The 14,810-nt window shown below is 43.7% G+C and overlaps 1 protein-coding gene across 3 annotated transcripts in view; it reads right to left on the reverse strand.

Annotated features, from left to right (window-relative positions):
• The window catches only part of XPC (xeroderma pigmentosum, complementation group C), a 33,987-nt gene that overhangs the window by 6,859 nt on the left and 12,318 nt on the right, over positions 1 to 14,810 (reverse strand). For all 3 annotated transcript variants that reach the window (XM_011983626.1, XM_011983629.1, XM_011983628.1), the window contains 6 exons: positions 13,427 to 13,584; positions 12,812 to 12,932; positions 7,447 to 7,536; positions 5,750 to 6,631; positions 4,119 to 4,279; positions 531 to 612 (listed from right to left, as the gene is read on the reverse strand). In XM_011983626.1, coding sequence (XP_011839016.1) covers positions 531 to 612; positions 4,119 to 4,279; positions 5,750 to 6,631; positions 7,447 to 7,536; positions 12,812 to 12,932; positions 13,427 to 13,584 — 1,494 coding nt within the window. The remainder of the gene's footprint in view (positions 1 to 530; positions 613 to 4,118; positions 4,280 to 5,749; positions 6,632 to 7,446; positions 7,537 to 12,811; positions 12,933 to 13,426; positions 13,585 to 14,810) is intronic.

A 14,810-nucleotide genomic window follows, 5' to 3' on the forward strand; every position in this document is an offset into this window, starting at 1 on the left:
CTCTGCTCTGCCATTTTTCTAACTGTGGGGACTTGGACAAATCACTTGCCCTGAGCTTCAGTTTTCTCATCTGTAAAATGGGCATCATAATGCCAATTCCTATGGCTTTTGAGGCAACAGAGAACACACACATGCAAAATGCTCGGAGACCTGCCAAACAGAAGGATAATCTGACTGGAGAACGTGCTGCTATAAAGCAGGGCTTTGACCTCCCGGGACCATCTAGTAACTCAATTCCAACCTGTAGAACCTTTGAACTCACATAAGGAGTCTGAGGCCTACTATTTGGCCTAGATTTCTTTTCTGTTTTGGAAGATCAATTTCTTACAAATGTCTTATTAATAAGACAATTTAAAGATATGTTTCTCTCCTCCTTGAATCCTGCTCAAACCGAGAAAGTGAGACATTTCTGATCAGGATCCTGGGCAGGACTGGGAGGCTCCTCATCATCACTTCTCTGCCCCCGGTTCTCCCACTCAGCTACAGTCCTGCGTCACCACTCCCCGCTGGGACCCTCCAGCTCCAGTTACCTTGTAGGGTACTTCTCCAAGCCTCACCACTCTTGCTTTCTTCAGCCACGTGTCCCTGGAATGCAGAGTGTGCACACAATCCCTGTGGAACCAACACAGGACACAAAGGCAAACTCAGAGGGGCCCTGCAGGCTCCCTCCTCAGGTTCTGCCACCCTGAAGCAGGCCAGGTTCCTAGGGGGCCCAAAGGAGCTGTGCTAGCCAAACAGCCTTGAATGTGGACTGCCTGTCTTTTGGGGGATGTGTCCACTTACAAACCCTAATCTGCATGGAGTTACTCTGCAGCCTTCGTGCCTTGCCTCCACCACTCCTCCCCTTTATAGGTTTTCCTCTCCTCTGGTGTCCAGAGCCTGTGAGAGCTCCAGCTACAGCCTATCAGGATGGGGTAAAGGCCACTGTGTGCAGGCAGTTACTCACGTTTACTACCACCACCAAGCAAGCACCTGCTGAGGCTCTGATCTGCTATTAACACCATGTGGGGGGAAGTGTCCAGAGGAGAGGACAGTGAACCCAAAGGAAGGCTGCAGAGAAACCAACTATAATAAGCTAATAAGCTATCACAGAATCAAGACACATGCACATGGAACAGTCAAATGATCCCTGCAGGCAAAGATCCTCTGGCTTCACTCTTTCTCCAGAGCTAAGAGCTCACCAAAGCCGTGCAAGTCTACTTTCCAATGAAGCTCAACCCCTCCCTTGCCAAGCCATCTTTAATAGGGCACGCCCATCTAGTTAGTTTGCACCCCTTCACTCTGTCCAGAGAGTGGCTCCAATGAGCAAGGGCACCCCATTTCCTCCTAGTGCAGGTTCAGGCCCTTACCCACAAGGGAATCTGAGGCTGAATTTCAGCACAGCACAATGGATGGAGGTTGAATCTTACCTGTGCCACTTCCTGGCTGGGCCATCTGCACAAGTCACTTTACCTTCCTGAGCCTCAGTACAGACAGTGCCCAACGTCCAATGGTTTGATTCAAGATTTTTCAACGTTATGATAATGCAAAAGCAATATACACTCGGGAGAAACCGTATCTCAAGTACCCATACAACTATTCTCTTTTTCATTTTCAGTATTCAATAAATTACATGGATATTCAGTACTTCATTATAGGCTTTGTGTTAGATAACTGTACCCAACTGGAGGCTAATGTGTTCTCAGCACGTTTAAGGGAGGCTCAGCTAAGCTATGACCCATGCTACATACAACAGGAGTAAACCTTGAGGACTTTATGCTAAGTGAAATAAGCCAGTCACAAAATGACCATAAATACCATATGATTCCACCTACATGAGGTCCAGTTAGGGCAGGTTAGGTATATTAAATGCATTCTCAACTTAGGATATCCTATTTTCAGCTTCCAACGGGTTTATGGAGATCCAACCTCATCCTAAGTCAAGGAGCACCTGTGTCCTTGCCTATCAACTAGGGACAGTGAGCTTGTCCTTTCTACCACACATGGTTGCTGGGAGGACCGGACATTTCCTGAGTGCCAGAGCAGCGCTTCTGCCAGTAGCATCAACCTGCCAGAGCTCAAAGCTCCACTCATGCTCCCACTGGCGGGGGGAACATCTTTGACTGCCCAAAGGAGTGATTATGTAATGGTGTGGTCTTCAGACAGGAGCGGGTAAAAAAGGGGTCTTAGGGGTTGACAGGCAGCATCTGGACATCTTCCTAAGGAAAACAACAGGGAAGTGGTCACAGTCCTCTTGGAATAAATGTGAACTTCTAACCTTTTCACACTCGTTAAAATGGCTATTGCCAAAACACAGAAAGTAACAAGTGTCAGGGAGGATGTGGAGAAAGTGGAGACCTTGTGGACTGTTGGTGAAAATGTAAAATGGGTGCAGCTGCTGTGGAAATGGTAAGGTGGTTCCTAAAAAAATGATGGGAATTACTATCTGGCCTAGTAATTGCACTGGGTATATACAAAAAAAAAAACAAAAAAACAAAAAAAAACCTGAAAGCAGAATCTTCAAAAGTTATCTGCACACCCATGTTCCCAGCAGCATAATTCACAACAGCCAAAAGGTGGAGACAAGCCAAGTGCCCATTGATGGATGAAGGCACAAGCAAAATGCGGTCTGCCCACACAATGGAGTTTCAGCCTAAAATTTAAGGAAGGAAATTCTGACCCATGCTACATACAATATGGATGAACCCTGAGGACATTATGCTAAGTGAAATAAGTCAGTCACAATATGACTATAAATACCGTATGATTCCACCTACATGGGTCCCTATAGTAGGCACACTCAGAGACAGAAAGGAGAATGGTGGGTGCAGGGCTGGAGAAGGGGAATGGGGAGTTTTTGATGGGGATGGAGTTTTGGTTTGGGAAGAGGAAAAGAAATCTGGAGATGGATGGTGGTGATGGCTGGATGACAGTGTGAATGTGCTTAATGCTGTAGGCTGTACACTTAAAAAGGTTGAGATGGTAAATTTTATGTTACATATATTTTGCCACAATTAAAAAAAATCAATAAATATGCACCTCTAATGCTTCCTTCTATCACTGACATGGTGCCCCTGGACGACGCCAGCACTCTCTTCCCAACAGTCTTTCTCCCAACTACTATACATACCCACAAGAGGAAACCTCTATCAGGGCAGCCCAGGCCCCCTGCTGCCTTTGACTGCTGGGTGCTAAAGTCCCAGAACAACAAAGCCCTGCCCCTGCCCAGGGCGGTGTGCCCCCGACATCAAACAAAAAGCTCCAAGACAGGGCAGAGCCCTGAAGAGAGGGTCCAGTATGACTCCCACGGGGGGCTGACAAGCAGGAAGTCATCCCCAGTGGGAGGACTCAAATCACCCACTCTCATGTGGGTTTCCCTATGCTTCCTCTCTCTCTTTTCTTTACTTCCTGTTTTCTCATTTAAGAACATCTCCTATTTCTTGGTCTTGTACATCCCATCTCTTTTAAAATCACTTATTTTACTTGCTTTTTATTCCCATTTCTCAAAATTCCTGTATCTATTTTTTTCTTACCTCAAAATTGTATTAACATTTTTCAATTTTAATTATATATATATTTTACTCATTTTTTGCTCTTATTCCACTCCTTTTATAGCTATTTCTTTTTACTGTGGTATAAAATACAGTCACATAAAATATACCATTTTAACCATTTTTAAGTGTGCAGTTCAGTGGCATTAGGTCCATTCACAACATTGTACAACCATTACCACCATCCATTTCCAGAACTTTTTCATGCCAAACAGAGCTCTGTACCCATGAAAAATCCACTCACTTTTAACTTCCATAATCAAATCCTTTGTTCCTTCCTTTTGTATGTTTTTAACTTGTATTTGTGGGGCGTGTTTTATATTGCCCTATCTTAAATTTTATTTTTCCTACTTTGTATTTTCTTTTCCTTTGTAACTGTTTTTCCCCTGCCATTCTTTTAATCCCTGTTTTAATTTTCAAATCTTCTTCTCTCCTACACATCACACACACACAGCACATGCACACTGGCTTAGCCTGAGAACACTGATAAGTCAGATGAGCTCCCATCAGCACCCTTTGCCCAGGAAGAAGGCTGTTAATCCCACACCACCAGGAAGCCCCTGAGGCCAACCAGGCTGCCTCACGCACCTGGAGTAGACCGCTTCTCCACGACAATACCCAAGGATGGCAGCTGTCTCAGGATAGATGGCCTCATATTTCAGGAGATGCCGCTTCAGGGCATACAGAGGATGGTTCTTATATAAGCCAATGGCAGTGGGCAAAGGTTGGTCCATGTGTTTTGCCTGAAACTGCAAAGGCCAGACAGACAAAGTTGAGCATGTTATTTAGAAGAGGAAATGAAGTTTGAGGGAGATGATCCTTAGACTAAGTTGTTCTGACAACAGATGGTGGATCCAAGGTTTCATGAACACTAACGATTTTTGTAACATCACATCTGTAGCTCCGGCCAGTAAGTCGGTCACAGATGAATCAAAAGCTAAAAAGAATCAAATAAATCTGTGGCTTGTGGCAACTTCAAAAAGTTGTCTAACCTATTTGAATGCTTAGATGCCTAACCCAGCCCCAGCAGATCAGCGCCTGCTCTGTTAAAGGTCTGCAAGGAAGAAAAACACACAGTGCTCTTCAGTAAGAAGGTCTTATCTCAAAGGGACAATCCTCTTCTAAGAAGAGTGTGAGCTTATCTGCCGGCTCTCACAGGAAATTGAGAGCAGTGGTTCTCACCCTGCGACTTTTCTCTTGGTCCACTCTGACAGTGTTCTCTCTGCCCTTCTCTAAGATTGCTCATTGCTCAGTAGGCAATTCACTGCTTTAAGTCACCCTGTTCACCAGGCTCTCTTAGGCTTGCCCTTGGCATTCTTCAAAAACCCCAACAGACTAGTAAGGACTGGCAATGTGGAGTTGCTGATAGTAGGAGAGGACGCTGCATGTTCAGCTTCCACTAAGCTTTAGGTACATTAGTTACAATACTATCTGCATAATTTCCACTTAACCCGTCATTACTAGGTAAAATGAACCAAGAACACCCCTGGAGCAAACACTCAATGTGGGATGCACTGCACTCCTATAGGAAATGATTAATAAATCTGCAAATTACCTATCCTGAGTGATTGGAAATAAACCTGTGACAAATCTGGGCATGTTCCTGTGTAGAAAGGGCAAGCTCCACCCAACACCACCACTGCCGTACACACAGGCTGCTCGGGCACTCTTCCTGGTGTTAAGTGCTGGTTCTAGGATCAAGTGACATAGCTGTGTTATGTTCTAGAAGTCTCTGCCTCCCAATCTGCCTTCTCAATAGACTGAAGATATTGTCTCATTCCGAGACCGCTCTTTCGCAGGAGGTGAGTGTTCTATGTATGAGGGGTGTTTGCACATGCATCTTTACATGCACGCATGATGGGGGAAGGGGGAGAATATATCCATGGGCTATTCCTTCTTTCACTCAGTCTGAGTTATATTACTTGCATAAATTATTCTAAAGCTCCAAATTTATAACTGGGCAATAACTAATAGTATACAGGCTCCAAAGCCACACAGACCTGGGCTCAAACACCATGGCAGTTCATCTCTCATCTCCACAACTTTTACCACTAAAATTAAGGCAGCAACTGCCCCAGCTTTATATTGCTGAGACAATTAAATGAGACAACCCACTAAAACACCCAACATAGTGCTGGGCATATATAAGGTGCTCAAAAACAGGAATAATTTTAACAACCTGGCTGGGTCTTAAGAGCCCCTGGCAGCCAAGGCCTTACCTCCAAGTCTTCTTTCTTCTCCCTGTCCATAAATGGGCTCTGGTATGGTCTCAAGGTCTCTGTCCACCACTCAGCATCAACTCGGCACTTGCGGGTCACTGTCATCCAGGCTGGGTCGTACCTCTGTGTGACATCTCGGACCCAGCCGTCACTGTCAATGCCCACCACATAGGTCATGGGCTTGGTGGCGTACTTGTAACAGGTCAGAGGCTGGCCCACCACGCCGTGCACACAGTCCACACATATCCACTTTTCCTCCTGCTCACAGAACACCTCTAGCCACTGGTCTACACCAGCTATGCTCCTTTTTTCTGCCTTCTCACCATCGCTGGACATTTTCTTGCCTCTTTTACTGCTCGAAGAGCTTGAGGATGCCACTGGCAAGCTTGGGTCCTTACGATGGCTCCCACATTGGGTCCTGGAGGCACTCTTGGACCCAGCCTTTGTCCTCTGAGGAGCAGGGCCCTTCCTCTGCTTTGGAGGGCCAGGTTCGGAATCCTCATCAGAGGGATCAGAGGCTTCTCCACTGGAGAGCTCAAAATCAGAGCCACTGCCAGCTTCATCACTCCCACTCTCCTCTTTATAAGACACCCGAGAGGCCACCCGCCGCTCCCGGCCATGCGGACGTCGCTGGGTTGCCTTCTCCTGCTTGTCTCCTGGGCCCTGGTCTTCCTCGCTGGAGGAGGGCTTCCTCTGTTTCTTTCTGCCTCCCTTGTTCCTCTTCCCTTTGGCACTTGGCTTACATATGCCCTTAGCAAAGGTTTCCTCTTGTTTGGTTCCTTTGCTGGTCTTTGGCTTGGTGTGGTTTTCTAGAACTTGGCTGGAAGTTTCTGAGCAGCCTCCCAGATCCGCAGTCAGTCTCTCCTTGGAAGGTTTCTTTCCCTTAAACAGAGTAAGAAATTTTGCTTTGCTTTCTTTTTTTCCCTCTTTTGCTAAGGATATGATAGAAATCCTGTAATCTAATAGGGTTAATTCACTAGCTAGAGAACCAATACATCAAGATGTCCCCAGCTCAGACAGTGATCAACCAGCTATCCCTCAGAGTTGTATGCATGTATGGCTAAAATCTGTAGCATCTTAGATAAGGCCACAGTATAATTATTTTCACCCTAACGGTAAAGAGAAAAGAACATGGGATTTGGAAACAGTCAAACATGGGTTTGAATTCCAGTTTTAACTCTTATTGGTTATGTAAATTATTTAACTTCCGAGTTTCAGTTTCCTCAGCAGTACTACTACCCACCTCAGACATATGCATTTTGCAAACAAATACGTATGAACTTAATACAGTTGTAGTTTTAAGAATACAGATATTATGAAAATCAGCTTCTAGACCATCAGGCTTCAGATAATGCCAATACCCCAATGAGTATAGCATTTAGCTTTTTGAAGCTAACCTAGAGCACCTCAAAACTCAGTGCTTCACTCATCAGCACTTCACGGAGCAAGTGAGGACAGGCACCATTCCACCAATTTACACAACAGAAACAAAAGCAGCACTCTGCACACATGAAGCTCAGGCTGCCAGATACCCACTCATGTGCCCGAGTCTTCCCTAACACAGGGTATGTGCAAGGCTCGAAAGAACCCACACTCCATGAATATCAGCTCTTAAAAATACAATAATGATCAATTTTTTTAAGTGTGACAATTTCCTGTCAACTGCTGCTCTTCTCTGGCAGCCCTGAGCACCTCACCTTTGCTGCTGCTGACTTCAGAGGAATTGGCTGTAGAGACAATACCAGCCGGGTCAAGAGCTGCAGAGCCCGGAGAATCAGTAAGAATATCTATGATGAAAAGGAATAACATAGTTATCCTAAGAAAGTAATTAAAGATGTAATGAGTTCAATGTTGTTTGTTATGGTGCTTGTTCAAGACAGGGAAAAGCTGGAAACAGCCAGACTTTCTAACAGTACGCGATGGGCAATGGAAACTCCAGTCACTGTTAAAAATGATGATGCAGAGGTTTATCTTCACAGAAGAACAGGAACATGCTGGTCATATATTAAAGGAAAATAGAATTTTTCCTTTAAAAAGTATGATGTGATTACATTTTTATAAGAAAAAATACGGCCGGGTGCAGTGGCTCACGCTTGTAATCCCGGCACTTTGGGAGGCCGAGGTGGGCGGATCACGAGGTCAGGAGATCACCACCATCCTGGCTAACACAGTGAAACCCCATCTCTACTAAAAATACAAAAAATTAGCCCGTCGTGGTGGCAGGGGCCTGTGGTCCCAGCTATACTCGGGAGGCTGAGGCAGGAGAATGGCGTGAACCCGGGAGGCGGAGCTTGCAGTGAGCCGGGATCGCGCCACAGCGCTCCAGCCTGGGCAACAGAGCGAGACTTCGCCTCAAAAAAAAAAAAATCGTAAATATAAATTTAGACATACATGGATATTTGAAAAAGCATCCACATACTGGGTTATGGGTGTTTACAGGATTTTTTTTCTCTGCTTACCTATCTTCTGATTGTTCTGTAGTCAATATGTGTTACATTTGTGACTAAAATAATAAAATGAAATACCACTTTGGGAAGAAGTAGTAGAAAATATCATTATCATCAGATCACCTAAGTCTGTTCCCTGTTTTCCATTTTTCCCCACGTTGAATCTTTAACTGAGTCTGCAGCTTTGAACACTGTTAACTTGGAAGTCTGGGAGCCCCTCAGGGGACCTGACCTTCAGCGGCAACAGTGATAATGTACTCGGGCAAGGCCTTCCTACACGGGTCTCCAGGTCCCAGCATCTCTCCTTGATTACTGCCACAGCCTCAGGAGAAAGTCCAGTGTGAGGAGCCATGTTATGGTGAGATAAATGATTGCTTTTGCCTTGTTTCTTCTGCAGCTAAAAATTTCCAAAGTGTCAAGATCATGAAAGACAGGGAAAGATCAAAACACTGTCACACACTGGAGGAGACATGATGACTAAATACAAACCAGTATCATGGAATAGAAAAAGGATATCAGCGGGAAAACTTGGAAAATCCAAATAATGTCTGTAGTTTAGCTGATGGCATTGTACCAATATTAATTTCTCAGTTTCTTATTGTACAGCATGGCACAGGAGCACAGGTCCAGAAGTCTGGATAACTAAGTGTTCACCACTAGCTGAGTGACTTCCCTACACCTGGATTTCTGCATCTAGAATCCCTGCCTCAGCTTCCTCACACGACTCTAAAGAGGATTAGACAAGATAATGTAGCTGACAGGACTCTGGAAACAGTCTAGTGCTACCCAAGCATACACAGTCACCACCTTTAATAACAAATCTATCAATGTACATTGCTGAGGAAAAAAAATCAGGTTACAGAACTGTATGATCCCTACAAATTAGATAATGTAGAGAAAATGGACAAAATCCCAGAAACATACACATGACCAAACCTGACTCAAGAAGTAATGAAAAATCTGAACAGATCTGTAACAACAGATCGAGTCAGAAATCAAAAACCTCCCAACAAGGAAAAGTCTAGGACTAGATTACCTCACTGGTGAATTCTAGCAAACATCTGAAGGGGAATTTACCTTAATCTTTCTCAAACTCTTCCAAACATTAGAAGAGGAAACATTTTTTAACTCATTCTACGAGGTAAGCATTACCCTGACGCCAAAGCCAGACAAATACATCACAAGAAAATAAACCAATTTATGAATATAGATGCAAAAATCCTGAATAAAATACTAATAAACAAAATTGAACAACATATTAAAAGACATATACAACATGACCAAGTAGTACTTATTCTAGGAATGCAAGGATGGTTCAACATAAGAAAATCAATTACATATACATTAAAAGAATGAAGGAAAGAAAATCCAGAGGACCATTTCAACTGACACAGAAAAACGCATCTGAGACAATCCCACAGGCTTTCATGAGAAAAAAAAAAAAACATTCAAAACACTAGGAATAGAAGGAAACTGAGTCAACATCATAACCCAGAGCCACATGATACTTAATGGTGAAAGACTGAAAGCTTTCCCCATGAATTATCAGGAACAAAAGAAGGATGCCTGATGTCACGATCATTATTCACCACTGTACTTGAAGTCCTAGCCAGAGCAATTAGGCAAGGAAAAGACACAAAAGGCATGCAAACTGGACAGGAAGAAGTAAAATGATCTACTTATAGATACCATATGGGATCCTATACATAAACGAACAAGAAAGCTAGTAGAGTTAATAAATGAATTCAGCAAAGCTGCAGGGTACAAGACAACACAAAAAAGTCAGTTGTGTTTCCATACATTTGCAATGAACAATCTAAAAGAGAAATTAAGAAAACAATGCCATTTCCAACAGCATCAAGCAGAATAAAGTACCTAGGAAAAAAATTTAACTGAGGTGAAAGACTGTACACTGAAAACTACTATATACAGCTGAGAAATTAGAGACAAAAATAAAAGGAGAGACATCCATGCTTATGGACTAGAAGACCTAGTAACCAGATGGTAATGGCACATAAATTAATCTACAGATTCAGAGCAGTCCCTATCAAAATTCCAACAGCTTTTTCACAGAAATGGAAAAACAGATCATCAAATTCATATGGAATTGCAAGAGGCCCCAGATAACCAAAGCATACTGTAAATGAACAAAGTTACACTGAGGCTTCCTGATTTCAAAACTTACTACAAAGCTATAGTAATCAAAACACTGTTGTACTGGCGTAAGAACAGTAACATAGAATTGAGAGGCTGGAAATTAACCCATACGTTTATGGCCAGTTGATTTTTGAAAAGGATGCCACACCATCCAAGCCCCAATGAAAAAATCGTCTCTTCAACAAATAATGCTGGGACAAATGGCTATCCACATGCATAAGAATGATGTTGAACACCTACCTGATATGTGCAAATATTCAAGTATGTAAGAGCAGTAACTATAAATCTCTTACAAGAAAACACAGGGGTCGATCTTTATGACCTTGGATTTGACAGTGGAATCTTAGATATGACACCAAAAGCACAAAGAGCAAAAGAAAAATAGGTAACTCAGACTTTGTCAAAATTCAAAACCTTTGTGTATCAAAGGACTTCATCAAGAAAGTAAAAAGACAACCTACAGAATGGGAGAAACTATGTGCAAAGCATGTATTTTGATAGGTAACTAATATCCAGAATACATAAAGAGCTCTTACAAATCATCAACAAAAAGGCAACGTAATCAAAAAATACGCAAATACTTGAATAGACATGTCCTCAAAAAAGATACACAAATGACCAAGAAGCCCACGAAAAGACACTCATCATCATCAGTCATTGGAGAAACGCAATCAAAACCACATGAGGTATCACTTGACACCCATCATAATGGCTATAATCAAAACATTGGAAAATAACCAAGTGTTGGCAAAGATTTGGAATTCTTGTTCATTGATGGTGGGAATGTAAAATGGTAGAGTAACCGTAGAAAACAGTTTGGTGGTTTCTCCAAAAGTTATACATAGAATATACATATGACCTAGCAATTTCAATCCTAGGTATATACCCAAAAGAACTGAAAACAGGGTATGTAAATAAACATATGTACAGACATTGTTAACAACACTCTTCACAACAGCCACAAGGTAGAAACTAACGAAATGTCCACCAATGGATAGAGAAAATATATATACATGTAATGGAATCTTATTCAGCCATAAATATTAATGAAATACTGATATATGCTAAAATGCACATGAATCTTGAAAACATTATGCTACGCAAAAGACAGGCACAAAAGGCCACATAGTGTATAATTTATTTTATACTAAATATCCTGAATAGGTAAATCCACAGAGACACAAGACAGATTGGTGGTTGCCATGAGCGGGGACGGGGGGTAACAACGGGGTATTTAATGGGTACATACAGGGTTTCCCGTGGGAGTCACAAAAACATTTTGGAAATAGAGGTGGTAGTTGCACAACACTGTAAATGTACTAAATGGTCACTGAATTGTACCCCCTCTTTAAAAGCTATATGATCCCATTTTGCTTAAACAAATAAACAAAACAAATACATATGTACACAAATACACAGGAAGCAAGTCTGGGAGGACAATACTAAAATATTAATGAGTTACCAGCCTGGCCAACAGGGTGAAGGGTGAAACCCCACCTCTACTAAAAATACAAAAATCAGTCAGGCATGGTGGTGCGAACCTGTAATCCCAGCTACGTTGGAGGCTGAGAAATGAGAATCACTTGAATCTGGGAGGTGGAGGTTGCAGTGAGCTGAGATCGCACCACTGCACTCCAGCCTAGGTAGCAGAGAGAGATTCTGTCTCAAAAAAAAAAAAAAAAAGGTTTTCTTTGGGCAGCATATTACAACATCATTATCAGCCTTGCCAAATATCTTAGGCTTTTTAAAAGCAATACGGAAGAAGAGAACTAAAGATGTCAACCATTTGGCCTCTACAGATATGAAAAATCTGGTCTTTTTCTCCAGAGAATCTGGGACTTCCAGATTGAACTGTATGGATTAATAGGAATCTTCTAGGGATAAAGCCACATTTCGATCTCTGTTTTTGTTTTATTCAGACAGAACCTTACCTACAGGTGCCCGTAGGCATTTGATAAAGCCTGCCTGTCCCTGGAGCACTCTGCTATCACGATTCTTTTTTATGGACAGAACCCTCCTCACTGCACTGCTGCCTGCCAGTGTCATCACCCAAATGTGAGATACAAAAACACGTTCTCAAGGACTTCAGCATCCCATTTGAAAAAACATTTCCTTGGGACTTTTGAAGACAAAATTGGAATAATTAATGAAAATATTTCTAGCACATCTGACCAAAAATTATGGGCTTTTTGGTACACCAGCACTAGAGGTGACAGGGAGGAAAGCACGCAGGCCTGCCACTCAGACTCCAATCCCAATCTCGATTCTCAGGCTCACCAAGGAAAAGATCTCAGAGGCATCAAGTAGCTATTCTGAGCTTCAGCAGCTATCAACGTCATTACGAGGACTGACTGAGGTCGTGTTGGTAACACACTTGGAATGGCATCTGGCACATGGCTGCCATTATCATTAGTTAACAGTACTGATAAAAAACAGTGATCTGGAAGGAATCACTTACATGGACCAGTTCCTCATCATCTCGAGCAGAGTAAATAGCAAATCTCCTTTCCAATGTAGTCTGCAGGTTATCTTGTTCACTGGCTGAAAGCTCTGCATTAACTGTAAATGTTCCAATGAACCTGGGGAGAAAGCAGGCATTCCTTGTGTCAGAGGTCAGGGCAAATGGGAATCTTCATTTACAGCCAAGAAAATCAAAAGAGGGAGTGAATCGTGAGACCCGCCTGCCCCTGTCCTACTTTCCCCAGCCTGTCTTCCTAACTCCTTTCATCACTGCAGACCCAACTCAGACTTTACCTCCTTGGGGAGCCTTCTCAGACCTCCCAGCTGAGAAAAGCGCCCCTGCACTGTGAGCATGCAGTTCCCAGAACACCCCTTTCAGGGCACTCCTCACGCCACCCTGTAATTGCCTGGTATGTATTTGTCTCCCCACCAGTCTGGGAGCTACACCAGGGCAAGATCATGCCTGGCATTTCTCTATCTTCAATGCCATGCCCACCACCTGATCCATAGTTACCACCTCAGGGAAGGTCTGTGGAAGTGATCTGAACACAGCCTCTGAGAGGAACACAAATCCTACACTCCCCAGCTCTGCAGGACAGGCGGAGGGCCTTACCACTTCACCAGGTTTGAGAGGTAGTGGGTGTCCACATCTCGAGGCAGCACTCTGGTAAAGTGGGCTGGGATGATGGAAAGGCCAATAGCACGCAGATCTGGTTGGCTGCAGATGTTATTCCGATAGAAGCCATTTGCTAGCAGGCAGAGAAGGTGAACCTGTAAAAAGGAAAGGAGGAAGGGGCAGCATGGAAGGAAGGACCAGGAGGAACTTTTGCTGCCAAAATCAAGACATCCTGTGGGCAAGAAATATGTGTTGCCATTTCTACATATAAGAAAGTAAAAATACTAGTATTGGCCACTTCCCAAGCCTGTCTTTCACCTTCTCTTTTTCTCTCTGTATACTCATTCCTTCAAAGGAATCATCAAAACTCAAAGCTTCAAAATACAAACTGCTCTGTTTTCAAAATACAAACTGTTTTTGTTTTGGTCTTGTCTTTTAGAGATACATACTGAAAGATTTCTGGATGAAATGCTGTCATAACTGGGGTTTGCTCCACGAGATCAGGAGGAAAGGCAAGTGAGGTGGAGCTGGCGAGACTGCTGGAAGCCTGTGGAAGCCGGTGGTGGGACGTAGCTCACTGGGCTCACTGGCCTGCTCTCACCACCTCCCTGGGTGTTTGAGCCCAACCTTCTGTCACAGGATCCACATCTTCGCCCTTCCTCTGACCCCAAAACCCACCCTTCATCCACCTACTAAAATGATTATATGGCCTCTTCCCCTCTTTTCACACACTGCTTTGCGTCATTTTCCCTTCAACCTTGGCTTCCTCCTCCCCTACTAACAGTCGCTCTATTTTAATCAATAGTGCTGCCTCTCTTTCCTCACTCAGGTCTCAAACCTGAGAGTCATCTTCCCTTTCTTTCACCTCCAGCACCCAACAAGAGGTGAAAGGCACAAAACTGTCTCATTTCTTGCCCCAGGCCTGGATGAAGGAGGCGACCCTCTCTAACTTCATCACCGTCCTTGCACCTCTAGATTTCTGGAGCAGCTGCACATAAAGCATCTCCCCCATCCCATCGCTATCCTCTCTGGCAGCCCACCATCCATCAAAGGGAAACCAAAGCCTGCCCTCCCTTCACCTCCACCCCCTAACCTATACACTCCACACACGCAGGTGAGCTGGGCACCTTGCCATCCCCTCCACAACTTGGCTAGAGTCTTCAACTTTTTCTCCTAGACCCGGCTCTAATCCTTTCTCCTACATAAAGCCTTGCCCAGCTCCACAGAGCCATGCTGATCTCTTTCACTGTTTCAGGCATAGTCTTGAGTTTCTCTGTTTGGAAGTCCATGTTCCATCTAGAGATCAGATACTCCTCAATTGTAGGAAATAAGCTTTATCCAAGTCTCTATCCCCACCACGCCAAGCACCTTGCTAGGTGTG

This window comes from Mandrillus leucophaeus, unplaced genomic scaffold (genome assembly GCF_000951045.1).
Source record: "Mandrillus leucophaeus isolate KB7577 unplaced genomic scaffold, Mleu.le_1.0 Scaffold252, whole genome shotgun sequence".
NCBI classification, from domain to species: domain Eukaryota; kingdom Metazoa; phylum Chordata; class Mammalia; order Primates; family Cercopithecidae; genus Mandrillus; species Mandrillus leucophaeus.